Genomic DNA, 27,219 nt, shown 5'->3' with positions numbered 1-27,219 from the left:
TCCTTTCTAAAAAGCATAAAATTTAATATTACCAGTATACATCTTTACTACACCTTCCTCTATTGAGGAGATGAAAAGAAAATACCTAATAAAGCTTCTTTGTAATTCTTGTGAAATGAAAGAATTTCATGGAAGACGAGATTTAGCAGGAGGCCTACCGGTATTGGGAAAAACTGAGTAAAAATCCTGAAAATCAAAGCAAAATGCAAATAAAATATTACTCAAGTGAAAAATCTACCCACTAAAATTATGTTTGCAGTGTTCAGCATGTGTTTGCCAAGCTTTATCAGTATAAATCTATTTGTCATAACTTTTGTAAATTTCACTGAAGAACACAGAATTGGCATTTTAGACTGGGGTCTTTTTTAATATAATTCTATGTCCTAACAATCTTAATCAAAAGAAGAGTATGTCAGAGAATTAACATTACAAGATTTGCATATTAGGATCACTGGGCCCCATCTTATGAAGATCTATTGCAACAGACTGTTATCAACATGTTTTTCCCTCCAATATCTCTTCAAAATGGATTAATATTTAAGTTGTAACTTTTTATAAAACAGGGTTCTGTATATGATCTTGTAGTATTGCATCACAAGTATTTGAGGTTAAATTCAATGTCATAATATTTTGGCACTCAAATGATACTGGCTCATAATAAACATTACTTAATGCATCTATCCCTGAACACAAAGATACAATGTATGACTGCATAACAATCAAAGATACTCCATATTAAAAAAAATTGTTTAAATATGACTTGTCCCTTTTCATTTTACTTCTGACATATAAACAATACTTCCTCATTTTGGATAAAAGCAAGGAAACTAAGCAGATCTGCAATGTCGTTTCTTTCCATTTGAAAAGTAGAATCATAAACAAGAACAAAATTATGCTATTTCAAAACCCAAGTAGGGATGTAAATTGAGCTTGCATTGTTGATAATAGAATCATGTAGTACATAACATTCCTTAATGAAAAATATACATTCATAAAAATGATAATTTCTTCACTCTACTTAAACTTCAAACCCTATTCTTATTTTCCATTAAAAATGTGGCATTCCTTTACTTTTCAATAAACCATTCAGAGTCAACCAACTGACTTTTCTTTGAAACCGTGTTCATTGGTTGAAAATAATTCTATTAATATTCATTTATAAAATTATAGAGCAAAAAAGCAAACCCCATGGTAAGTAGAAGTTGGATAAAACAATTTTCATTTGAAAAGTAGAACGCTTTGTTTGTTTCCTCATTTGCATGACCAATCCAGGAGGGCCTGGCATCCTGGATGATGTACTAATAATATTCTGATCAATAAAAAAGAATTCCATGCCACCCCCACCCGGATATGTGGTACACGTTCAAGCCATTTATACTTGTCAATTATGGGCTATTTTCCAAAAAGTTAATGATTTACATAGAGCATCCCCACTTCAATTCTAAGCATGGCAAGAAAACATGATCATGGAGCTTCGTTTCATAAGATAGTTATTGGTATAAAATGGTACGATAGCTCAAAGTTCAATAGCAAAAAGCCTATGCCTATACCAAACACTAAGCCATTGTTTTCATTTTCTATTTGAAGAATGCTAAAACAATCACTCACATGACTATTGGAAAATACCCTTTTGCAAAGTAGGCCAGTGTCATTATACATATCCCAATGTGTCACAGTCCACAAACTTTGATCCATAGAAACAATCAGGAGATTTGCAAGGACGTGGAATTGGTAATTAAAAAAAAGAAGCTTTTTAAGATCCTACTTTTATTATTTTATACTTCTTGAGAATATCCTTTGTGTGAATGCATACATGTAGGAGCTACTTGCATATGTATTACAATTACTCTTACATGTTAACAATTATTTATATTTGATGCCGTGAAGGCAACTGATACCATTTTTTTCCTGAATGATCGATCTCTATGTCCAATTGATGTACACTGTACATGAATATGTGGAATCTTTGGTACTTTCACTATTAAACTGTAGGAGGAAAAAAAGTCAATAAAGCACATGGTCCTGCATGCAAAGTACATTGTACACAATATGTTCAAAAGGAGTATATTTAAGATATTGCAGCAAAATGAAGCACCATTTATTAAATAATCTAGAAAACATGCAAAATTATGATTTTGTACTTAGCCTAATCAAAGTTTCATCGAAAAAAAAACATTATATACATGAACGTGATAAAATTGAACATATGATAGCATACTGTACAGTAGTAGTACTCCAAGTATATGGGGCTTCAACAATTGTAACATGGCAAGTATGCATACTTGTCCCAACCAAAATATAGCAAATATTGCAATCATGATGTCACAACATGCATATATATATTTACGCTTTGCACGTTTGCTATGTGTTTTTGAGAAATTTCCTTACAAATTACAGTAGGTGTGTGTGGGGTTATCTTTGTAATGTCACATTCTGCTTGCAAAATAAACAGAGATTACATGTACAAGAGGCACTCTCCTCTCAAAAGATACATCCTACATGTACCAGCGATTTTCAATTACTAGTATGTCAGAAATCCTTTCTTCATCTTCAAAAGGGTTTCCACAGTACACAATTCATTTATAAATTAGGACAATTGTCCCGATTGTAATTGAATTTCTCAAACTCTTGCTGTACGCAAAAAAAAGATCAGTGAAAGAGAAACATTCTCTTCAACTGCATGTAGGCTTTACCTCGTTAAATATGTATCACTATTTTACCTCATGCAAATCTTATACCATCACAATCATGTATTTGCTTCATGTACTTGAATATTAGTATACTTAAAATGGTGATAACTCAAAGTTAATAAAGTATGTGTATCTCCAGCTGCAATGTATAGTATGATTACCATGTGCAGGTGCAAAAAGAGTTTTGAGACTGAATACCTAAAAAATCCCAAATCATACGAGTACAGTACGTACAGTTACTACTTTTTTTAAATACACTTCACTTTGTTTTATCGCAGACTGTTTCTACTAATGATCTGCAATATATATTAAATAAAACTCTTATATACATTTAAGTCTAAAATCATTGCTGTCACTTTTAAAATAATAGTCTGCCCCTAAAACAAATAAGGGAAAAGAAAACAGATCCATCCATCCATCCATTTATATTTTATCCAATGGGTCAGATGCATAAAAAGTAGCAATTGCTTTTGCTTGATTCTGTATGCATAAAAATGAGCAAGCAAAAGATCTGCTTGAAAGCTCAAGCAACAGCTAATGCCTAAAAGCATTTGCTTCATGATTAAGCTATTGCTAAAAAAGCATATGATACATAAGAAAAAAATTTGCTTGTGTGTTTAAGCATTTGCTTGGGTTTTCTCAAGCTCCTTCAGAGCAGCTTGGGCGTTTGCTTGATCAGTCCGTTTGCGTCTTATAATCATGTTTATGTAACTGAGAGAACCCAAAGGTGTACAGTAGCCAACATGTTCATGTTTTATTCCTTGATAGGACAAACTTGATGCCAACTATATAAATTTATTAATTAGAAACAAAAAGTTTGACATGTCTGAGGAAAGATGTAACAGGCAGACAGGAGAGAAAGAAACGTATTTTGCACTACCACACTTCAGTGTTCGAGTTCCGCTTTTGTTTTCTGAGTCATGTTCACACCAGCATGACGTCGTTCTTGTTCAAACGACTAGCAATGCTTTCTGAAGGCAAGAAAAGGGTTTAAGACAAGCAATTGCTTTCCAGCAATAGCTACTTTTTATGCATCTGACCCATTACTAGTAAATGATTCCAAGTGAATTTATCAAATATATCTAGTTTAAAATAGAAGAAATTCCATTTACATGTACCAAGGACTCAGTTTTATCATTATTTGGGGAGCAATAAGAAGCTCTCCCAAGGGGAGTGGTAGGGGAGCACTACAAAAAGCTCTTCCTTGACATACAAAGGGAGCTTTTTTGTCTGATTACAAAATGGATGGAGGAATGTACACTAAGTTACAACCAACAACCAAAGGACCCAAAATTAGATGCCCTGAATATATTTATCTCATTTTAAATGTGTGTTATTGCTTAATGTAAATTTGTGTGTTACTTATACAAACTTGACTGAGGATGGGGTTTTCAAATAATAGTTTGATCATTGACTGACACTCATTCTAAATTCAGGTTAAAGTGATCATTTCACTTTGTTCTGATTTAAAAAATTCTCATTTTGGTTCTTGAAAATGGGCTAAACATTAGGCTTATAGTGTAAAAATACCATCCCAAAAGTTTCAAAGTATTATATCTACAGGATCAATTTTAAAACCTTGGAGATGTAAACCAAAGTTTGAAAATAATTGGGAGTTGGTTTCAATGACTATGTGTATAGAGCGAATCTGTGAAACACAACACATTAACTCTAGAACACAGCATGACCTACATACAGTGTGTACAAGGTATACACTGAATGTACAGTGCAGCTAATAATAGCGTTTGTATAGGAGAAACACACAGCAGAAGGCAGTCAACATAGCCAACAGACTTTTTGAATTGGAGAAAACTGGTCATAAGCTGGCACACATCTACTAGACGGTTCTCAAAATCAAGCGAATAAATTGCTACGTGTATCTAAATTAGAGTTTTTCATCCTATATTATGGTCTGTTTCAGGGTTTTGAGGACAAATACAGGCACTCATACACATGTTTCGTCTCAGTTTGAGAATTTTAAAAATCAGCTGCTCACAAAGTTAAACGATCCCTTTAAGTGATGTCAGAATAGAGATATATACATGGAAGTTAAGAGTTGCACAAACAATACAAAACTGTATGATGTTGCTTGATTTCTAGTTTTTATGCATTTATCATTTTATGTAAAAAAAAAATCAATTTCGCTTTATAGGCGAGCGATAAATTGCTCTACCTGAAATGGATTAAGGTGAGCAGTGGCAAGTGATCGCTCTCGCTCCCCTTAAAAAACTCAGTCCCTGATTTACTCAAAATACTCTGAAGAAATATTGAAACCGATACAGATTCTTAATGTCCTTATTCATCAATTAGTATAAGTACATATACAACTCAATGACTTCCTGTTATGGGCTGAGGGTCTCACTTGTAATTTCTAAATATACTCAATGGGGAAAGATGAAAAATTCTAAATAAATCAAGACTCCCAAAGACACTAGAATGATGGATTGAATGACTGTTTTTTTTTATAAGAATGTGCCAAGTGTGAAAAGATCTTCTTCGAAGTCAAGATGGCTGAAAACAAATTTCCCTGTCAGAGTAAATGGTATTTTTCCAGATTTAATTTTGTTCAGTCCATTTTCATCATCATGTTTTAATATATAAATATGGCATTAAACAATTTTATGAGCATTGCACACGTAATGATTACAATCATTACGTGTGCAGGTATAAAATCATTCACAAATCATATGTACTGTTTAATATCATGATGTATGTTTCCGATATGGTTTTATATAATAAAACTCTTTATGCTGCTACATGTACAATACTGGTAAAAACTGGCAATATGTCCGTCTTCCAGTCATAAGCACATGTAAATCTAGATGATAAAATATGTAGTCAATCTTCAAAATATAGTGCAACACATCCACTTCCTCCGTATTTCACATGTACATGAACAGAGCTCAAGATTGCATCTCTGCTACTGATATTCCATTGCTCCTACTCATGGAGACAGGACCATAGCCTACATAGGCAAGACAGCAGAAATAACAACCGCAAACCTACACAATGGCCTTTACATCTGTACCACACGGATTAGAAGGCAGAGTACAAGCTGTGTGTCCAATCAGGAATAATCTGGAGAAGTCACTTTTCTTGAACATGTGTACGGGGTTTTTGGTGTGAGAATAGTACACAACCTCCTTGCCTCTATCATAAGCAGCAGAAGACAAAACCCCAAGTTACTGTACTACAGCATTTACTTTTAATTGTCCAAATAGGTAGTTGACAGTCAATTCTCTTGCATTACCAAATAATCATTCGGACTATTTGGTCCGAGGTCAGCAATTCTTCCTTCCTGTCTATACCACAAGCAGCGGAAGGCATGGTAAACAAGATTTATCCGATCAATTAGTCCAAAATGTGACTACTCTCATACTTCTTGTGGTGTTAGAGCATCATAGTCTTGCATCACAATGTCTTTTCCCCGATGTATCAATTCAAGAATTGTCCCATCTGCCTTCCTGTCTAACCATGCTTGTATCTCGTCTGTAGAGAGGTTGGACTGAAGAAAGAGGTGAACAGCTGCATCTGATAAGAATGACCTTTCCATTAAGACTCTGTTTATTGACATAAGGGAATGAAAACATACATATTATATTCCTGATGAGTCAATATGGGATATCATTCAAAATTAATCATACTGCTGAAATAATGAGGATGGTAAGACCTGCAAGACTTCTCTGTATCATAAAGTACAGTAATGTAGGTATGACACATGTATAGCAGACAAAGTCATAAGACTGACCAAATTGATTTTGGAGGAAAAAAAGAGTCAATGAAAAATAAAGTAGCTTACACCACGGTCACATTTGATCTACGGCGGCCGTACGGCGAGTCGAAAACAGCCGTTTTATTCATTTTTATTCAAACCACCTATATAGCTGGTACAAAAACATGTTAAAACGACTGTTTTCAACTCGCCGTACAGCCGCCATAGAGTAAATGTGACCAAGGTATTAGTTAAAAAGTAAAGATAACCAAATACTGGAAGCTGTAATAAATCAAACAAAAATATTCCTTACAGTCTGGTGTGTTAAATTCCATCACACTAATTTCATGTTTTCTTGAATATACTCTACATTTTTTGTCTTTAAAATTACAACAAATTCTTAGGCAAACTAAATATAGAGGAATCTCACCATTTAAATCAATGTACATATTCCTCATATAAATTTCTACAATATAATGAATAATAATAATAGAACAGTTTTGGTCTAGTGCATTAAAACTTACAAAAGACTCAATTTTTCAGAGCTTGCAATGCTTTCAGAAAATCCTAATTTTATGTTTTGCAAAATTTTAATTGAAGTTTGCTTCAGCTTTCACCCTCAAGGCTGTTTCACAATGTTTATCTTGGAAATCCATAAATGATAAATCCATAATAAATCCATAATTTATTGTTCGAAATAAAATATCATTTATCTTGGAATTCCCCATTTCGATGCAAAACAAACAATGAATTACACAAAAAGCCTTGAATATAAAAAAACTTACTTGTTTAGGAAATCCTCAAGGCCAATTTTCCTTTTTTCTGCAAAATCTTTGTCAAACAAGTTTAGTAACGTCCTGGAGGGAAGCTCTGGTACAGCCCTAAGCAAGAAATATAACAAGGAAATGAAGGAAGTTTAAGTACAAAAGATAATGGTTTGTTTCAGACTGCATTTTGTCATTCATTTTTATGTTCAATGCTTGTAAATTCTATTCCACAAAATACAATAACTTGTCATACTATAGCAAAATGAAATACAATTGCATTGATCACACCAGAAATTAACATCGTAGCTTTATTAATAAACTCAGAGAGAAGAGAATGGAAACTGCTATGGATTGACAATTCAATGGAGATTGATCATAATGAATTGGGTGATTATGTAAGTTTTGTAACAATGTGCAGACCTAGCTCCTTTCCTACCTTTTTATTTTCCTTACACTTCATTTCCCATGCATTTTTTTTCTTTTCTTCATTCTTTTATCTTTATTTATATTTTATACTATTTTATCTTGACTCGAATTCAACATACACAATATTACACGTACAATATTTATCTTTGAGAGGATAACTTACTTTCTTATGAATGAACATCCTGATTCCAATCTTTTTCTCAGCCATACAAACTCTGCGTACGTTCTCCACACACATGATGATGGTAGATGGAAGCAAATATCATTGGACTGTGTATGGAAAATAAAATACAACAGAAAATCTATAAAATGGGAGTCATGACACAGACATAGATCTTAAAATGAATATAAGCCAGTGAATCTAAAAATAATTGAAGATGTACATTTTACATACCGGTACCAGTATTTAACTGACAACTTATTTTTCTTGAGAATTCAAACTTTCAAAGATACTATACAATGTTTTTATAAATAGTGATACCTTTGTTTACACATGCAATGTTGTAAATTGCTCATTCTATATCCAGTAGTTTAACTTTTTCTCATGCTTTTTCTTGCAAATAGCTTGTAGTTTTGAAATATCAAAACTACATGATTGATAATTTGATGTATGAGCAAGTAAGGCCCCTTTATCTTGAATGATAGGTACTATATAGCTCACGTGTGTGTGTGCATGCTCAAGAAGACAATGGTAAACCCATGATCACACTTAAGAATATTAATAGCCTACCTCAATGCTGATTTTATACAATGTAACTTTGGACCCCATACTGTCTGTTGATGATATCATCTCTGACACTTCTAGAATAGTTTGGACCTGGAATGCAGGAAAAACAAACATACAAAATCAAACAATGACACTGCATTTCTTTAAAGTACACCTTTCATTTGACATGAGAGGACTCAGGAAGGTTGTGTGACACAGATAATGGATTTCCATATTTTTCATGTCCATTACTTACAGGTATATGTATTATTCATGCATGCTGAAAAGCCCCTCCAAGTTACTACAAAATGACATGATGATTACAATAACACAACTATACTGCATTAATTAACTGCAAATCTACAATCGACTTGTCAACATTGGCAATAGCAAAATCAAAATACAATTCATACCTGTTAAATACAAGTAATATAGGGTGATGGTCTTTATTAATTTTGGAAGAAGATTAAGTTTTAAAACAATGTGAGATTCCAGAAGGGCAACTTTCCCAGACTACATGCAAGTGTATGTCTGCATGTACAGTAGATACTGATATGTCAGGTCACATAGTAGTTTCCTTCTTACTAAGCCTAGGCCTATGTATGGATCAAGGAACAGGATGTCAAAAAAGGAAACTTATCTCTAGATATGTTCAGATAAAGATTCTCTTCACACATCTTACTATTGCTCAAAAAATGCAAACATGTATGTAATAATCATGCGCAATCTCTTCAACAGACTTTGCATATACTTAAATGCTTTAGATGTGTGGGTGGACAGACACTATTAATGCAAAAGTCTACCCATGGAAATCATGTAAGCTACTTTATACCCATATACAATACTACCCTGTGCCACATGTAAAATAAATACTGACAAGTTTCGAGGAGGCAGGGAATATGTTTCCATCAGTGATGAAGAATCAGGATAGAGACAGTGATTTTCAGTTTCAATTTTTTTTTCTGTTTCTGAAAATCTGCAATACCATTGCAACTTAAATGGAAATTCCGTTTTGTCACTGAAAATGTACACAGGAAAAACATGAATTCTGTTTTGCAAAGGTGAATTTCATGACTTTTTACATGAAAAATACAAGAAAACGGAAAATCACTGTCCCTATCAGGGGCCCGTTTCTCAACACCTGGACAAGTTAGTCATATCTTTATCCACCGACCATGATGTTAGTTCCAAACTTACTCAACCCATTTCACGAAACGTTTCATAACTCGAATCACTTGATATTGATAATATCGGTACATGTAGAAAGAGCAAACAGAACGTACACGTAGCCTTAGTCACAAAATAGCAGGGTTGGGCGGTAAATACCGGTAGCGGTAATTACCGATGGTAAATACCGGGAAATACTGTCCGGTAAATAAGATGGGCGTCCGGTAAATATGTAAAAAACGGGAAATATGATTTATAATTCTATTTTTTCAATAATTTTAGTTGTTTTTAACCTAACAAGTGAAAATAGTGTTCTGAAATAATTAGAATCACAAAACTCATAGTAGAAACACACAAACAGATAAAATCCATACTGCATACATGTACCTACCCAAACACACATAGGATCTAAGTCCACACATACGTACACAAACTCAAATTATGTTCCTGGAAATTGAATAATCATGTTAATATTTCTCCCGGGGTTTAACGTTTTACACGTACATGCAATTGTATCTCATTACAATATGATTTTTGTTTTTAAGTGTGAATAAAGCTCAGTATCTACTGCATGCAAGGAGTTTTAGTGTGTACATGTATCAGTGTGTACAAGTGGTTGCTGGTTTTGAATTTTGACATTGCTTGCAGAAAGAGATCTTTTTGTAGCCTAAAAAATTACACAACTTGGACTATGCCATTTTTAATATTGCAGTTCTTTTAATATAACTTTTAAAAGTAGCTTAACAAACAAAGCAAACACAAAAATTAAAAAGCATAACTTATACAAACACACACAAAAGTGGAAAGAGGTGTCAAAAGTTGTTTCCTTTAAGAAATATAAAATGAATACAATAACATAATTGACATACTTAAAGGTCAAGTCCACCTCAGAAAAATGTTGATTTGAATCAATAGAGAAAAATCAGCCAAGCACAATGCTGAAAATTTCATCAAAATCGGATGTAAAATAAGAAAGTTATGACATTTTAAAGTTTCGCTTATTTTCAACAAAATTGTTACATGAACGAGCCAGTTACATCCAAATGAGAGAGTCGATGATGTCACTCACTCACTATTTCTTTTGTTTTTTATTGTTTGAATTATACAATGTTTCAATTTTTACGAATTTGATGATTAGCCCCTACTTGCCTGAAGCACGAAATGTTAAAATAATGGAATTCCACATGTTCAGGGAGGAATGAAACTTCATTTCACATGACAATGACAAAAAAAATCAATATATTTAATATTTTATATAATAAAATACAAAAGAAAAAGTGAGTGAGTGATGTCATCAGTTCCCTAATTTGCATACCGACCAAGATGTGCATATAACTATTTTGTGAAATGAAGCGAAACTTTAAAATGTCATATCTTTCTTATTTTACATCCGATTTTGATGAAATTTTAAGTGTTATACTTGTTGAATTTTCTCTTTTTATTCAGGTATTTTGTTGGGGTGGACTTGTCCTTTAAGCTACTGAATATTTCATGGGAAATGTAAAATGAATAACTTGTACAGTTTGTCATATTCATATTGATTGAAAGCTATTGTAAACAAATCAATCTTAGAGCACGCTCCATTTACAATAGCTTCTCTTTTTAATCAGTCATAGTGAGATCATCAAAATTTCAAAAGAACGTCTGGTGCACATTGAGACATGGATATCCTCGATATACATGTATGACGAAGAAGGATATAGCAGAGATAGTGACATTAATGAGGATGACAGAGGAATTGAAGAATTTGACAATGAAAATGGGGTCCCAAATGTTTATGATAATATTTATGTATTTCATTGTCTTTTGGGGAACTAACACCTTTTTATAAGGGGGGGGGGCCTGAAAAAAATCCCATACTTAAACTTAAAGTGGCTATTAAGTTGAATAACATTGAGTCTACACTATTTTTCACACATTGCAACTGTGACTCTATGACAAAAAGATAGAAAATGCCCCCCTCCCCCGAAAAATGTGCTTTACCAATTCCTTCCCCTAAAATGAGATATACAGTGAATGTAGTTACCAGAGTACCATTTTAAATTGACATTAAATATATGTTTTCTGAACATTTCTCCAAAAAATGTACACAAATGATAGATTTAACTGATCTGAATAGAGTCAATAACTATGCAAAAAACTTAATGAAGAACATCGTATCTAAATTAGATGTATACATGTATTTGGGATCTTTTTAGTATTTTATTGTATTTTTTCCAGCATTTCATAACAGACATAGATAGCACCCAAACACAAACATAAACACCCTCACAAACAAACATAAACACACACATACCCTCACACAAATGGTACACACCAGAGCAACCATACTAACCACCTTTGTTTTTATGTTCAAAATTTGACAATCCCTATAGAAAAGTGAGTGGAAAATTATATTTCTCGGTATTTCCCGGTGAAAAGTGGTAAATACCGGAAAAAAGCGGAAAATAACGGTAAATACCGCTTATTTCCCGGCGTCCGGTAAAATAAGCCCCCAAAGCGGAAAAAATGCCAACCCTACAAAATAGCATTTTTCGAAGAGCAAAACTATGATCAGCAATGATTGTCATGAATGGGGATATAAACCTTTATTAAAATAGCAGAGGCAAAATATATCATATGTATGCTTGAACCATGCAGACTGGAGCATCTACAGTATTGCTCGGAATAAAGTTGACACATTACCGCGCTGTACCGCGTAAGTCGACGGGAGATCGGGTACCGCGCGATTACCACCAGCAAATTCCCATCGGCGGGAGTCTCCTGCCAAGAGAAATTACGGCGGTAATTACCACGAGATTTTTTAAATAAAAATCTCGTGTATTACCGCGGTAATACCGCAGAAGGAGGGACGATCTTATGTTGATAATAAAATGTCACAATTTAGACAACTCACATGGTTCAAATTAGCCCTCCTGACTTGCCGCGATGTCTCTCTCGAAATTACAATACAGCAACTTATTGCCGTAAGATGCCGTCTCGATCTCCTCGAAACCCAAACAAAAATGTCATGGCTTGATGTTTAGCTTTGCGCCAGTGCACAATTTTAATGCACGCTCGTGTCATCGCCCTCAAATTGTCATCTTTCTGAACTTCTTTGAACGAAAGTCGGGTCGAGATGAGATCATGTACTTTCTGGGATAAGTTGTAAATAGTTACAAGAAAAAGGGAGCACCCAATAACGGAGGGACAGAGTCGAGCAAGAGGAGAGAGCGACAGATACGAGAGACGGGGAATGATCAAGAGAGAGGGAGAGAGAGCATTAGATAATGGATAGAGAGGTCGTGGGGGCGGGGTGGTTAGATTGAGCAAGAGACACCGAGGCTGGAAAAAACAGACCTATCGTCTATTTCCTTTAATTTCTTACATTCCTTTATCGTCATTCTCTCACTTGTTCGCAACTATAATTATTTAATTTTAATATTTTCAGTGCATTATTGCCCAACAATCCTCCTGCCGTTATTATGATATAAGGAATGATAAACTACTTTGTTTCTCCCACCACTCGATCAAGTCACAAAAACACAGCACGTACAAGGCATATTAAATGATTGCACCACGAATTGATTACTCATGCTTAATTATAATCAGTGTTGTTTTTCCCTTGTTTCCTCATATTCTATTTTTATCGTTTTTTATGTTGATATATTTCCATTTGACCCATGTCTCACTCATTAAATTTTTACTGAATCAATATCTCAGGTCACTTCTCCCTCGATCCCTATCTTTTTTTCCTCCATTCTTTAATCCTTTTGACTTTTTTGGTGTAATATTGCAAAGCTCTATATTCAATATTATCCGACGTTCAAGCTGGTGTTAATGGATGAACAAAGATAAAATATTTTTAAGTGTCAATTTATTGTCACCGGATCGCCATAATATGCATATATCTTCTTAAAGTTTAATTAATCTTTCATTGTTTGAATGATAGTTTTCAGAATTGTTTTTATATTCTCTCCTCTCACTGATTCACGTCACCTCTGTCATTGTCTGCTGTCATCTCTCTTGCTCGCAGTGGCGTACCTCAGATTTTCCAGCAAGGGGGAGGGCAAATTCGTCCGCCCAAAAAAATTGACAAGCAACCAAAAAAAAAGTCTACAAGAACAAATGAAGGATTTCGTATTAGGAAAAATTTTGGCCAGCCAAAAAGTCTTCAACCACAAATAAAGGATTTCGTATCAGAAAAAAAATTTACAAGCAAAAAAAAATAAAATTCAAGACCAAAGTAGCAGGCCATCTGTGTGTCGCTCGTCAGGGGGGGGGGGCACTCTCTCCCATCTGACCCCCCCCCGGCCGTAGGTACGCCAATGCTTGCTTATACCATGGTCACATTTGTTCCACGGCGGCCGTACGGCGAGTCGAAAACAGCCGTTTTATCCATTTTGATTCAAACCACCAATATGTAGTTGGACAAAAAAATGTTAAAACGGCTGTTTTCGACTCGCCGTACGGCCGCCGTGGAACAAATGTTACCATGGCATAATGGCTCGTGAGGTGCTGGTTTGCACAGCAAACCAGCCTGAAAGGTCGAGCGAAGCTTCTGCAGCCTCCGTAGACATAGTCTGCTATGCAGACTCGTTGAATCAGCTGAGGTACACACACTGCTGATGTGGGTCTACATTTTTAGACTAATGTTTGCTCGACTCACTTTTCCCTTGCCTTATCGTTCCTTAGATACATGTATTTAATTTGATATATAGATATTAGTTTGATTCGTATAATCACAATATTTATCTACCGTCTGTTACCAAGTATTGTTATCTTTGTCTTTTTTTGACTTAGATTTTGACTATATTTTCATGTATTATATGATGATTTATAGTTTTTATGTTTTCCTTTGGTCATTGATGAAAAACAATTTTATGCTGATCTTTTGTACCTGAATGTTCTAATAAACAAATAAAGGTGTATATTTGTCAATAAGTAAATATTTGGTCTTAACTAAGACCCAACGGTGGATCATATTATCCTGAAGGCACAAAGATGAACCACTGAAGTCAGACAATGAATTAAATTGTCCTGATTAACATCATGACAATTAACTGTAAGTATGAATGTCTTCAGTTAAGTTTTAGTGCCGGAATAAACATTTGCTTGTGCTTTGTGAAGGCTTGTTTGTGCTTATCCCTCACTCGGCGATATCTGCATTGCGACAACGACAGAGTAAGCCCGAGAGTAAGCATATATGGGTATACGATCAACGTTAGGCCTAATTTGGTAAAGTCTTTTGAAGAAGTGTACAAGGCTAGTACTAAGTAACTACATGTAGCTAGCTACAATCACTGTCAGTGTCACTACGTCAAACCACTAGTACGAGTTTAGCTAGCTACTGTACTACTAGTATACGGTACCGGTTACCGTACATTGTGAGCAGAGGCCGAGAAGACAGTGACAGTGCATAATATTCCGATTTTGTCTCTAAAATGGACGTCCATCATTAAAAAATACAATACCTGTATCATTTAACTGAAGAAAATGAGTTTAGGTTCAGTAACAATCACTGGGATAGCACAAAAGCACGAAATACTTTCTATTTGGTGATTTTGTTGTAACTTAGTTAAGTTCGAGCAATCTGATTTTCTTTCGAGCTCGCTGGTATGGTACGGTATCTGCAAAAGCGCTAACGAGTACTCGCACGAGATGGGTTTTTCTCTTAATTATGGTATGATTTAGGAGTAGACTGAATAGATTATGCCTAATATCACTGAGAAATACGACAAAAAAAGTTCTAAGAGGCATAGCGAGAGCTTTTAATATAAAGGATGGGAACAATTACTAAGGAAAATGTTTCTGAAATTGAAAATCCCATTTGAAATCGAAACAAACTTCGAGATAAAAAAAAGTGAATTTGAGCTGTAGAGGAACGGGGGGGGGGGGGGTAGCACCCTCCCCCTCTCCATCGAGAACCATTAAAACATTTATTGTGGTAAAATAACGGACATACGTAAGTGACCTGACCCTTGGTTATATGCAGAATTTTTTTTCGGGGGGGGGGGGGGGGGGAGATGCATAAAATAAAAAAAAATTGAAGTGAGAAAAGCGACCGAGCTTGTCATTGCGTGTTTCCGTTCTGTTAAGAATGTTCAGACTTTTCGTGGCATATATTACCTTCATTTGGGAGTGAAACACATTTTTTTTTCAACTTGTAAGATTTTACTGAATAAGCATACCCCCCCCCCCCCCCGTTGAAAAAGTTGGATCCACCCCTAAACTTCAATAGTGATGCTGTGATTAAAATGATTGACGGAGCGAATGAGGGAAAACCAAGCAATAAAACAATGGAAACGAGTCAGGAAGTGGCAGTATACATAAATTAAATAAAGAAATATATCCAATGAAGTGACATTGAATTTCGCAGTACGTTTTTCATGAATGTGTAAGAATGAAAAAAATAAAATAAATCAATCAGCTAGAAATGTGGAAAGATAAACTTACCTTATTAATCTAATGCACAACATAGTTATAGTTTGAACATCGGGTATAGTCGAGGACGACCTGGCATCATCATGGGTGAGGGGTAGTTTGCAGGCACAGACCCTCATTGGAACAAGTGTGCCTCCACGCAAAGACTAGCACATACAAAACTTGCTGTTCCAATCCTGAGCGAGAGAGCCTTCAGTACACAAGGCATGAGTAGGCTGCACATTCAGACCCTTATTTCGAGTGAAGGGTTTGCCCAGCAGACTAGGTGAGGGGTGGGTTATTTCTATTTCTTCAATCATCAGTTCTTCTAATTTATCCATCATTTGATTTCATCAGTCAGTATCAACCTCTCTTGTAACCACACGTACACATACGCCTGCTATCTATATCTTAATTTCTCGTAATCTCTATTAAGACGATCCCTTTATTTTATTCCTCAATATCAATAGTTCCTGTCCTCTTCTATCGCTCTTAATTTTTGTTGAATATCTTGTCTATCCCCTATTTTATTCACTATCAATTATGATACTTCCAAAAGAACGGCACGATACCAAATTGAAGACAAAAATAAAGAATAGAACATAACATTTTAATAAACGAACATGTTCCGAGGTGTCGCACCTCATCCTCAGCCTGAAAATTATTAACAGAGTCATTGCTATTTATACTGTTAGGATGTCAATTATAAATTTCAAGAATGTAGTTACACAGGATTATAAGGTGTGAATTCAATTGTTCAATGGAATGCAGTAAAAAAAAGTCTATGGATTCATCAGATAGGGGTGGGTTAAATTAAATGGATAACATTATTTGGAAATTGCACACCTGTTGGTTTAGTTGAGGTTGTTTCCATTTGATGAAAAGCCCTTCTTTTCTTTTTAGTTGAAAATCTGTTTGAGCAGTATCGAGAATTTTGAAACAATGGGTATTTCATTCTAACTAGCATTGGGGTGACGATTGCAAGTGTCTCCAGACATGGTAGACAGTGACTGTGTGTAACTACATGTACATTCTTGAAATTTATACTTGACATCCTAACTGTATAAATACCTATGACTCTGTTAATAATTTTCAGGCTGAGGATGAGGTGCGACACCTCGAAACATGTATGTCCTATTCTTTATTTGTGTCTTCACTATCAATTGTTATTGTCTTGTATTCGTCTACCGTTCTTGTTCTATCTCTTTCAAGCATATAGGCCTATACCCTTAAGTATTTTATTTATTCAGATCATTCTTTCCTCTCTGATCTCGCCTTTTCTTCTCTTTAACTTCAATCGTTTCCATCAGTCACACATATATAATATGACGGTACAAGACTCTTACATTGTTTTGTTTCTTCAGCATCAATAAGATCAGGAATGATGTCCTCGTACATGTATATTAATTCCTCTTGAAACGTGGTTAAATTGAACAACCCTAGCTGTATGTGAACTTAACTGGGGTCAATTAATTACACCGTCTCGCGCATTTTGTGGACAATGAATAGAGGTGTGAAGATTATAGAACAGCTAACAATGAGAAGGCTGTAAGTTACACAATGATCTTTTGTGTAACTGTTTGAATAGAACATGTATTAAGCCAATTAAGTCAATCCCGTTATTTTATTCCTCTATATCAATAGGTCCTGTCCTCTTCTATCGCTCTTAATTTTTGTTGAATATCTTGTCTATGTCTATCCCCTATTTTATTCACTATCAATTATGATACTTCCAAAAGAACGGCACAATACCAAATTGAAGACAAAAATAAAGAATAGAACATAACATTTTAATAAACGGAACATAGTCATTGCTATTTATACAGTTAGGATGTCAAGTATGTAGTTACACAGGATTACAAGGTGTGAATTCAATTGTTAAATGGAATGCAGTAAAAAAATACAAATTCTATGGATTCATCAGATAGGGGTGGGTTAAATTAAATGGATAACATTATTTGGAAATTGCACACCTGTTGGTTTAGTTGAGGTTGTTTCCATTTGATGAAAAGTCCTTCTTTTATTTTTAGTTGAAAATCTGTTTGAGCAGTATCGAGAATTTTGAAACAATGGGTATTGCATTCTAACTAGCATTGGGGTGACGATTGCAAGTGTCTCCAGACATGGTAGACAGTGACTGTGTGTAACTACATGTACATTCTTGAAATTTATACTTGACATCCTAACTGTATAAATACCAATGACTGTTAATAATTTTCAGGCTGAGGACGAGGTGCGACACCTCGAAACATGTATGTTCTATTCTTTATTTTTGTCTTCACTATCAATTGTTATTGTCCTTGTATTCGTCTACCGTTCTTGTTCAATCTCTTTCAAGCCTATAGGCTTGTACCTTTAAATTTAAGTATTTTATTTATTCAGATCATTCTTTCCTTTCTGATCTCGCCTTTTCTTCTGTTTAACTTCAATCGTTTCCATCAGACACACATATAAACCCCTCAAAAAAAGTTTTGCAACTCGTTTTGGGGGTGATATCTTTTTGGTTAATGAAGTATAAAAGATGAAACTGGTATCTTTGGAAAGCTGAATTATTCTTCTTTACAATGACATGCCATTTGCTGTGATTATGTAATCATGGAATATGCAGTCATCCTGAACATCGAGAAAAGTCAGAAGTGAAATTTTGCAAAATGCATTGATTTCCAACAAGAGTCTCCGTTTCTATAGAATTTCCACCATGCAGGTGACAGTGAATGCACTCGGTCCATCCTCGAAACAATTGGAAATTCGCTATTGCAAACGACGCATTTTGCAACATTTCATGTCTAACATTGCTGCGTATTATCATGTCTGTGTATTTCATGATAACACTAGCATGACAAATGACACATGATTGTAAAGAAGAATAATCATGCTTTCTAAAGATATCACTTTTACACATGATGATGGCACATTAAGAAATTTATTAGCACTAAAATTTGCAGTATGAGTTGCAGAACTCAAACATGACATGGCAACGAATTTTGCAACATTTCATTTTTTACATTGCTGCATATTAATATCATGTCTGTGTATTTCATGATAACTCTGGCATTACAAATGACACATGATCGTAAAGAGGAATAATCATACTTTCCAATGATACCACTTTTACATATGATGATGGCACACTAAGAAATTTATTAGCACTCAAACTTGAGCTGCGGAACTTTTTTGAGGGGTTTATAATATGACGGTACAAGACTCTTACATTGTTTTATTTCTTCAGTATCAATCTTCCCTATCGAACGTGTACATTATTTATATAGACAGATAGATAAGATCAGGAATGATGTCCTCGTACATGTATATTAATTACTCTTGAAACGTGGTTGAATTGAACAACCCTAGCTGTATGTGAACTTAACTGGGGTCAATTAATTACACCGTCTCGCGCTTTTTGTGGACAATGAATAGAGGTGTGAAGATTATAGAACAGCAAACAATGAGAAGGCTGTAAGTTACACATCTGATCTTTTGTGTAACTGTTTGAAAAGAACATGTATTAAGACAGTCCATGAATACCCACCCCCAAATTGTCCAATATAGTTGGCATTTTGGGGCCCGGAGTGTTGATGAGGGTGACGATGATGGTCATGAGGATGATATTGAAAATCTATCATATATTTTGGATAAAAATCACCTGTTGTCGATAAAAAGAGAAACAATTGCAATAATTCCTGGTTGTCTGTTCTATATAGACGAACAATACACAGGGCAACATTAAAATGAATATACATAAACATATTAGCAAGAGATAATTGATATGCACATGGATTAAAACGAGTCAATTCATAAAAAGATACCATTGCAACATTTTATTAATATTACTGAAATACATTTATAGGGAATTATGTTTTAAATGTTTTTTTTACGTTACAGCTATAACGTAAGTGAAATGTTTTATAGTAATGAGAAAACCATTTTTATATGATTTTAACATTTCCCATAAACATTTTTATGATATTTTGTCAATGTTTTGTGCCACGGAAAATGGAGTATATTGGTAAAGCAAGAAAACTGGAAGGTAGTGACTTAATTGACCTCAAAAGGAATAGAATTCCCGGATCATATACACACCAATAATATAAGCCTCGGGTAAGTTGAACTGGAGTTATCATGTTGAGAAGGAAAAGTTAACGAATGGACGGACAGACGGACACCGAGTGTGTCCTTCATACGGGCGGGCGTAAAGACGATATAGCCTACAGGGGCAGGCTGTTGCTGGAATGATGAACGGGGAGAAAGGGAACAGAGTAACACTAACAGGCATATAAAATATTTAAGGAAGATGCAAGGGGGGGGGGGGCTGAATAAGATTTTTCAGAAACTGCTGATGCTAGGCATTTAAAGCAGGGCCACTTGCGGGTTTTCTTTTTCCGGGAAGGGGGGTTCAAGATGGCCGATCGAAGAGAAAAGAGGGAGAAGTAGGAGGAAGAAGACGACGGCGAGGAGAAGGAATGAAGGATAAAGAAGATAAGGATACAAGAGAAGCAACGGATGATATGTTGAATGAACGAATGAAGGTGATAAAGGTAAAGAAAGAAGAAGAACAGGAAGAAAACAAAGTGAAAGACATAAGAATTGAATGAGAATAAATAATATACGAATGATGATATTGAAAAGTAATCTTTTTGGGGTATAAAATCATGTGTTATCGATAGCGATAAAATGAAATATGATGGGAAGTGAATAATCTTTGAATAAAAGACGTAACCGATAAACGTACAGAATTTTACAGAAAATGATGGAAATCAAATTTACTAGTTCTTCGAATAAACAACTAATTAAAACACAGAACTGATGAACAGGAAAATGGAAAGCAAATATACTCGTCCTCTGAACGTCGGAATGATGGAAAGTGAATCTACTTGTTCTTGGAATGAACGATGTAACAGATAAAATAAAAATACAGAATCGTTGAATAGAAAAATGAGGGAAAGCGTTTTTTTTTTCTTTAAATAAAAGACGTAACTGATGAAACAATGAAAAGAATTGATGGAACTAAAAAATGATATGAAGGTAATCAACTCGTTCTTGCAGTGAACGATGCAATTAAACTATACAGAATTGAACAGAAAAATGATTGAAAGCGAATGTTCTTTGAATAAAAGACGCAAGTGATTGAATGAAAAAAAAAACACAGAATAAATGAACAGAAAATGATTGAAATCGAATCTTCTTTGAATAAAAGTCGTCAGTAATGGAAAAACACAAAAATATTGATGAACAGAAAATGATAGTTAGCAAATCTAGTAATCTCTGTTCCATTCTGAGTAGATCTCGTATCTCATAGGTTGTTTTGTTTATTTAAATGTATGATTATTTTGACTTAATTCTAAATCTCTATTTCATAACTTCATAATAAAACTCAAATCTGAATTAAACTCGTCCTTTGAATTGACTTTGTAACGATTACATGAAAAAAAAGTCAATCAATGAACAGAAAAATAATGGTAATCTAATCGTCCTTTAAATGAACGACGTAACAGAAAAATACAAATACAGAATTCATGAACAGAAAAATGATGGAAAGCGAATCTACTTTGAATAAAAACGTAAGTGATGAAATTAAAAACAAAAAACACAGAATTGATAAACAGAATATGATGGTTAGCAAATCTACTCGTCCTTTAAATAAACGACGTATTACTGATTAAAAATAAAAAAAAAACAATGAACAGAAAACGATGAGCATAGGCAGCGGGGGGGGGGGGACAGATCCCCCCAAATTTGAGGTGGGAGGATGGTTCCCCTCTAAAATTTTAGTTGATAACCTTTTTTTTTCTTGTCAAATTTTTTAACTGTGTCCATCACAAGATTTCAGGTGGACCCCTCCTATTTTTGTTGGCTTCCGCCGCCTATGATGGGAAGCGAATCTTCTTCTTTGAATGATGAATAGAAAAATGATGAAAATATTCGTTCTTTGAATGAAATACGTACCTGATTAAAATTACAGAATTGAAGAACAGGAGATAAAAATAAAAGACATAAATTATTATCTACTCCTTTTAAACGGAAGACGTCATTGATAACATATACACTGAAAAATAAACCTTTAGCTAGCTTCATAAATAAACAGTGGAAAGGGAATCTACTCGTCCTTTAAGCCAAAGATGTCACAATAACTGGGTCACTCGGTCAGGAACTGGGCACATGGATTTTTAGCGGGAATTTTTCTGATGCGCGCGCTCGAGGCAGTTTTTCAACCTACTGTCTATCGGGTTGATATTTTGAAGTGCAAATGACTGGATGGTAGATTAAAAGAGAATTGAACAAAGTGGGTTTAGCCATAATGTTGTTAGCCCATCTGATAAATAGACCAAGTGACAATAGAACATCCGTCAGTAAACTGACGGGATCGCATCGGGATCGCTTGAGATTGCGTCTTGTTTTTACCAAAAAGTGTCTAGTGTTGAGGCGAAAAGTACATGGACAAATGGTGATCAGATCTGACTAAAATCTCGTGTTTGACGTGATAATTGGGCCTCTCTTCAGCCAGCGGCCTGCGGGAATTACCGCGGGAATTTCACACGTGAAATTGGCTGGCGGTAATTTTTTGGTTCACGCCTGTCTCGCGGTAGGTGCGTGACCCCTCGGGAGGGTGTCAACTTTATTCCGAGCAATACTGTAGTGCTGAGAAATAGAAATTATCAGTATTTGATTTCATGACTAATAAATCACAAGTGGACGTTGAGATGGGTACCCCCGGGATATAAAATTTTCATAGTTTACAGAAGTAAACCATGTTTTCTTTGTAAAATGATAATTTGACATTTTTTAATGATTACAAACACCATAAAGAGATATTGTAACATTAAATTTTTTTTAATAATCTTCAGATACCGAAACATACGATTTGACAAATTACATTTAGAGATAGAATTTATCAAAATGTTGATAAGGGTCTGAAAACAAGGAATATCAGTCCAATTATGGATTGCATGACACAAATCTTTATGAATTCAATTACTTTACTATTTCAAAATTCAATTCAATTTTACATTCTCAAAATGAATGGTTTTGTGGTGTCTTACCAACAGTTTTGATAGTTTCTGTGCATTTTAATAATTATTGAATGATCTATCCCACTTGTTTGTAATGTAGTTTCAACTTTATGAATGATTACATAATATTATAATTTTTAAATTTAGAGGCACTTTTGCATGTCATAGTCTACCCACATGATATCACTACGTCATCAAGAAAGAAGTTATGACAGGTTTGGAGGAGTCATAAATATTTAGTCAGGTTGTTGTCCCAATCTTGGCAAAGAGGGCTTCGTGACACAGTTAGCGGACAAGTAGCTCACTATCTCCGATTTAGTCAAGAACTTAGACTTATGGCGGTGTTGAGAAACAGGTCCCAAGATATCTTGTCCAGAAAATTAAAGGGGAATGAAACCTTTGGAACAAATAGGCTTGTGTAGAAACAGAAAAATCAAAGAATAAGAATAAAGAAAGTTTGAGAAAAATCGGACAAATAGTGAGAAAGTTATGAGCATTTGAATACTAGTATTGCAATCACTAATGCTATGGTGATCCTCACATTGGCAATGCGACAAGGATGTGTGATGTCACTGATGAACAACTTTCCCTTTGGTGGACTATAAAATACCCTCAAAATGTCTCTTTTTGCTTTTTCTTATGATGATACAAACTATTTATCCATGATGTATTCTTTAAAAATATGTATTACATGCCCTCATGTAAACAGAACACATTATTTATGGATAGATGTGATAAAAGAGGCAATTCTAGTGAAATATATACTAAAGTAATCTGGGAGAGTTGTTCACAAGTGACATCACACATCTTTGTCGCATTGCCAATTTGCTATCTCCACAGCATTAGTGATCCCAATATTCAAATGCTCATAACTTTCTCATCATTTGTCCGATTTTTCTCAAACTTTCGTTGATCTGTTTCTTTGATTTTTCTGTTTTCACACAAGCTCTTTTGTTTCAATGGTTTCATTCTCCTTTAAGTTTCCATGCAGTCGTGTACATGTACATTGGCATGGCAATGGCATTTTAGCATGATAAAAGGGAATATCCCCATCAATGAACATGGGCATGATCTTGAACGCATGAAGGCACTCTAATGCTTTTTTATTGATTTGATATAATCATCAAACAACTGACAATTTTAGAAAGCATTTTGAATAAAATGAATCGAATTCATGAATAATGGAGGCATATGGCCAGTTTGGCTACATAGTATGTTAATTTTCTCAGCCTCTGGAAATACCTGTTTCCCAATGGATGTTTAATTCAAGGTAATGATCATTTCCTTGCAGATTCATTGTAAGTAAATTGGCTTTTTTATATTGAAACAGAATTTCAAAATTATTTTTCAGTTCCTAAAATTTCCCAGATAGATTTAATGAAAAAGAACATTGCACATATACATTGTACATGAACTTGTTTTCTACAGGACCATGAAGTACAAAAAATGTCTCATTCCCACCATGTTATTGAAAAAAAATAACAGATTGGTTGAACAGGTGGATGATTTGTATGCAATTTATTTTCCTGCCAGATTCAATGCCAAATTTATTACTAGGTTGATACATCTAATTACCATTCAACACTTGCCATTCACCAATGAATCTAATCCAATAGATATACATGCCAATGTTATGGTGGAATAAAATAACAGACATGCCAATACATTAATAATTGACTAATTGCTTTGAAAAATTATCACAAGTATTTAGGTAACTAACATTCATTTCAGTGATGACAATGTAACAACTATTAACTTTCACATGATAAACAGATAGGCCCTAGTTGAGTCAGCAGTAGACCAAAAGGAGTAGACTGCATGTAACTAACAAGAGAAAGCCTGTCAAATGGACTTATAGCATCCATGGACAGCCTCTTGAGTCAGCCGACACAGCTAAGTATCTCGGTGTCCATATCAAGAGCAACCCGAACTGGACTCATCATGTTAAAGCGATTACCAAGAAAGCCAGCGCTGTCAGTGCATTTCTTCAGCGAAACATCAGCCCTTGTCCAAGGAAGACTAAGACCTTATGCTACTTGGCTTTAGTATGCCCCATTTTAGAGTATGCATGTGTTGTATGGGACCCTCACACCCAAGAGAATATCCACCGACTAGAAATGGTCCAGCGCCGTTTTGCCAGGTTTGTTGTTGGTGACTTCAAACGCACAAGCAGCGTCACACCGAGTGGCCAACACTTTTGGAGCGTAGGGCACAATACAAAATGATGATGATGCATCGTATCGTCAATCAGCATATAGAAATTCGACATACATTTCTGACTCCGGCGATGACATCAAGCCGTGGACACTCCAAGCGATTCCAAATACCTTTTGCAAGGACTCTCATCGCTCAGAAGTCCTTCTTTCCAGACACCATCAGGTTATGGAATTCCTTGCCAGATGAACTACCCAATGTCACCTCTGTTAGCCTCTTCAAACAAGAGGTACAGAGCATCCTGCTTCGCTAAGAGAGGAGCATGGTTTTTTAGCTGCACTTACAAGTAGTAACTTTTATAGTATATTTTGAAATGGCACTGTACATACTCCACACCAGACCTGCCAAATATAGTACGATAATTAATACACCAGTCGGTGGACTGTACTTTATCAGAAGAAGAAAAGCTTCAGTCTCTGTTACGTTGGTTGTTCAGCTGAACTCCGTTGGCTTCACTCACCAAATACAGAGACCGAAGTTCTAGCGCGATCTGTACAGGGGACACAATGGCCATATGTTTATGTACTTAAAGGGGAATCCTGCCTTGGCCATAAAATGTTGTATTGGGAAGGAGAAAAATAAATTAGACAGAATGGTGAAAGTTTGAAAGAAATCGCACAAGCAATAAGAAAGTTATAGCTGCTTTAAAATTGAGATCACTAATAGTATGTAAATTTCAAATTGGCAACAGGGTAAGTAAATTATGACAAGGGGCAAGGACAACTTTCCCATAGGCCATGTACTTTATTATCAGGGATTTGTGGTTTTCTCCTAAGTACCAATTTCCCTGGGGCAGTAATCTGAATATAATCCAGGTAGTATATTGTTTTATGTCCTCATGAAAGAAAAATATAATTTGAAATAAAACTTCTAGGAAAAATGACATTTTAGCCATAATATGTATTGGAGTACATGGAAGAGTAGTCCTTGCCTTACATCACTATGCCATCCCATATGCGGCCAATTTGAAGTCTCCATGAATATAGTGATTACCAATATTTACAACTTTTAAAAATTCATAACTTTCTTGTTGTTTGTCCAATATTGTTCAAACTTTCACCTATCAACTTGTCTGATTTTTCTTTTTCTTATAAAAACAAGTTTTTATTTGGGTTGGATTCCCCTTTAAGATCGGATAAAACGGGGAAGTAAATTTGCGTGACAGCCGAGGTAAGTCACTGTTTTTGTTCCTTTTAACTTTATTTTTCTCCGTTTTTTGGCAATTAATGCCAAGAGGGAATATTAATTTGCATTTTGATCGCATAAATTTTCACAATTTTTATTCCGAAGGAGGGATTTTGCATTGCAAGTCCCCTAATGGTGGCTGCACGATAGCGAGCCGTCTGTGTATGAGGAGAAATTTTTAAAAAATGTTAAAAAACTCCTCGAAACAGACGGCTGCCAGCTGTCTAAGTCAGGAGTAACCATTGTTTCTGGGGATTCATTTAACAATTTCAGACATTTTACTATTATCTCTATTCAAAAGTGTAACCAACAATCCCAACATAATTCAGCGGAACAACCAACGTACAGAGACTGATGCTTTGATTAAAACTGTCTTAACGACTTAAAGCTCTAATTCTAAAGTCAAATATAATAGAACATGTAAAATGTAATGTTATGTTAGTCAATCATTTTTATTATATTTTCTGAATTGAAGGAAGAAACTCTATCTACCTGCGATATTCTGTTGACAGGATGTACTGGTAGGTCATTAAAATGAAGACTTGAATCAGAAGCAATGTCTGAACTGCTTCCACTGCAGCAGCTACTACTAGCAAGGCTCATACTCGTGTCAAGTTCTGGTGAACCGACTGGGCTGCCGTTCCCTTCACTCTGGCCCTGTTCCATTTCGCTATTTGATATGTCCACGGGCGTTGTCGGCGTACTACCAGCGCCACTACCACTGTCTTTTAACATGACGAATAATAAATTTCAAGTTTTATAAGGTGTCTGTTTATTGCTGTTGACTTTTTAACTCAAATAGAAAGCAAAAGTAGCAGAAAGCTAGGAAGAATTCGAAAAGAACGAAACAGATCCCGGGACTAACATAAACCCTCGTTTCGCGCGTTGTTGTGCCTTGCTGTTGTGGGTTTCGCCAAAGCCGGTTACCGGTAATTGTACCAGT

General features: G+C 35.0%; 1 protein-coding gene across 1 annotated transcript; it reads right to left on the bottom strand.

Moving 5' to 3' along the window:
- On the bottom strand, window positions 1-27,219 carry LOC121410640 (sorting nexin-12-like). The gene is made up of 5 exons (XM_041602858.1): window positions 26,769-27,219; window positions 8,326-8,412; window positions 7,759-7,865; window positions 7,188-7,283; window positions 1-6,250 (listed from the first exon to the last, which is right to left on the bottom strand). Exons 1-5 carry the CDS (start codon window positions 27,009-27,011, stop codon window positions 6,064-6,066), a joined length of 720 nt encoding a protein of 239 aa, XP_041458792.1. The 5' UTR covers window positions 27,012-27,219; the 3' UTR covers window positions 1-6,063.

This window comes from Lytechinus variegatus, chromosome 3 (genome assembly GCF_018143015.1).
Source record: "Lytechinus variegatus isolate NC3 chromosome 3, Lvar_3.0, whole genome shotgun sequence".
Taxonomy (NCBI): Eukaryota; Metazoa; Echinodermata; class Echinoidea; order Temnopleuroida; family Toxopneustidae; genus Lytechinus; species Lytechinus variegatus.
Note: the sequence above shows the minus strand (reverse complement) of the source record. Positions and strands in the feature narration are given on the sequence as shown.

Bases quoted from the DNA above. Each gene is read 5' to 3' on its own strand.
- LOC121410640 (XM_041602858.1), bottom strand. From the start codon at position 27,011: ATGTTAAAAGACAGTGGTAGTGGCGCTGGTAGTACGCCGACAACGCCC. The intron at 8,413-26,768 runs GTAGATAGAGTT...CCTGCATTCCAG, and splicing joins CTGTCAACAGAATATCGCAG to GTCCAAACTATTCTAGAAGT. The intron at 7,866-8,325 runs GTAGGCTATTAA...TTCCATACACAG, and splicing joins TGTATAAAATCAGCATTGAG to TCCAATGATATTTGCTTCCA.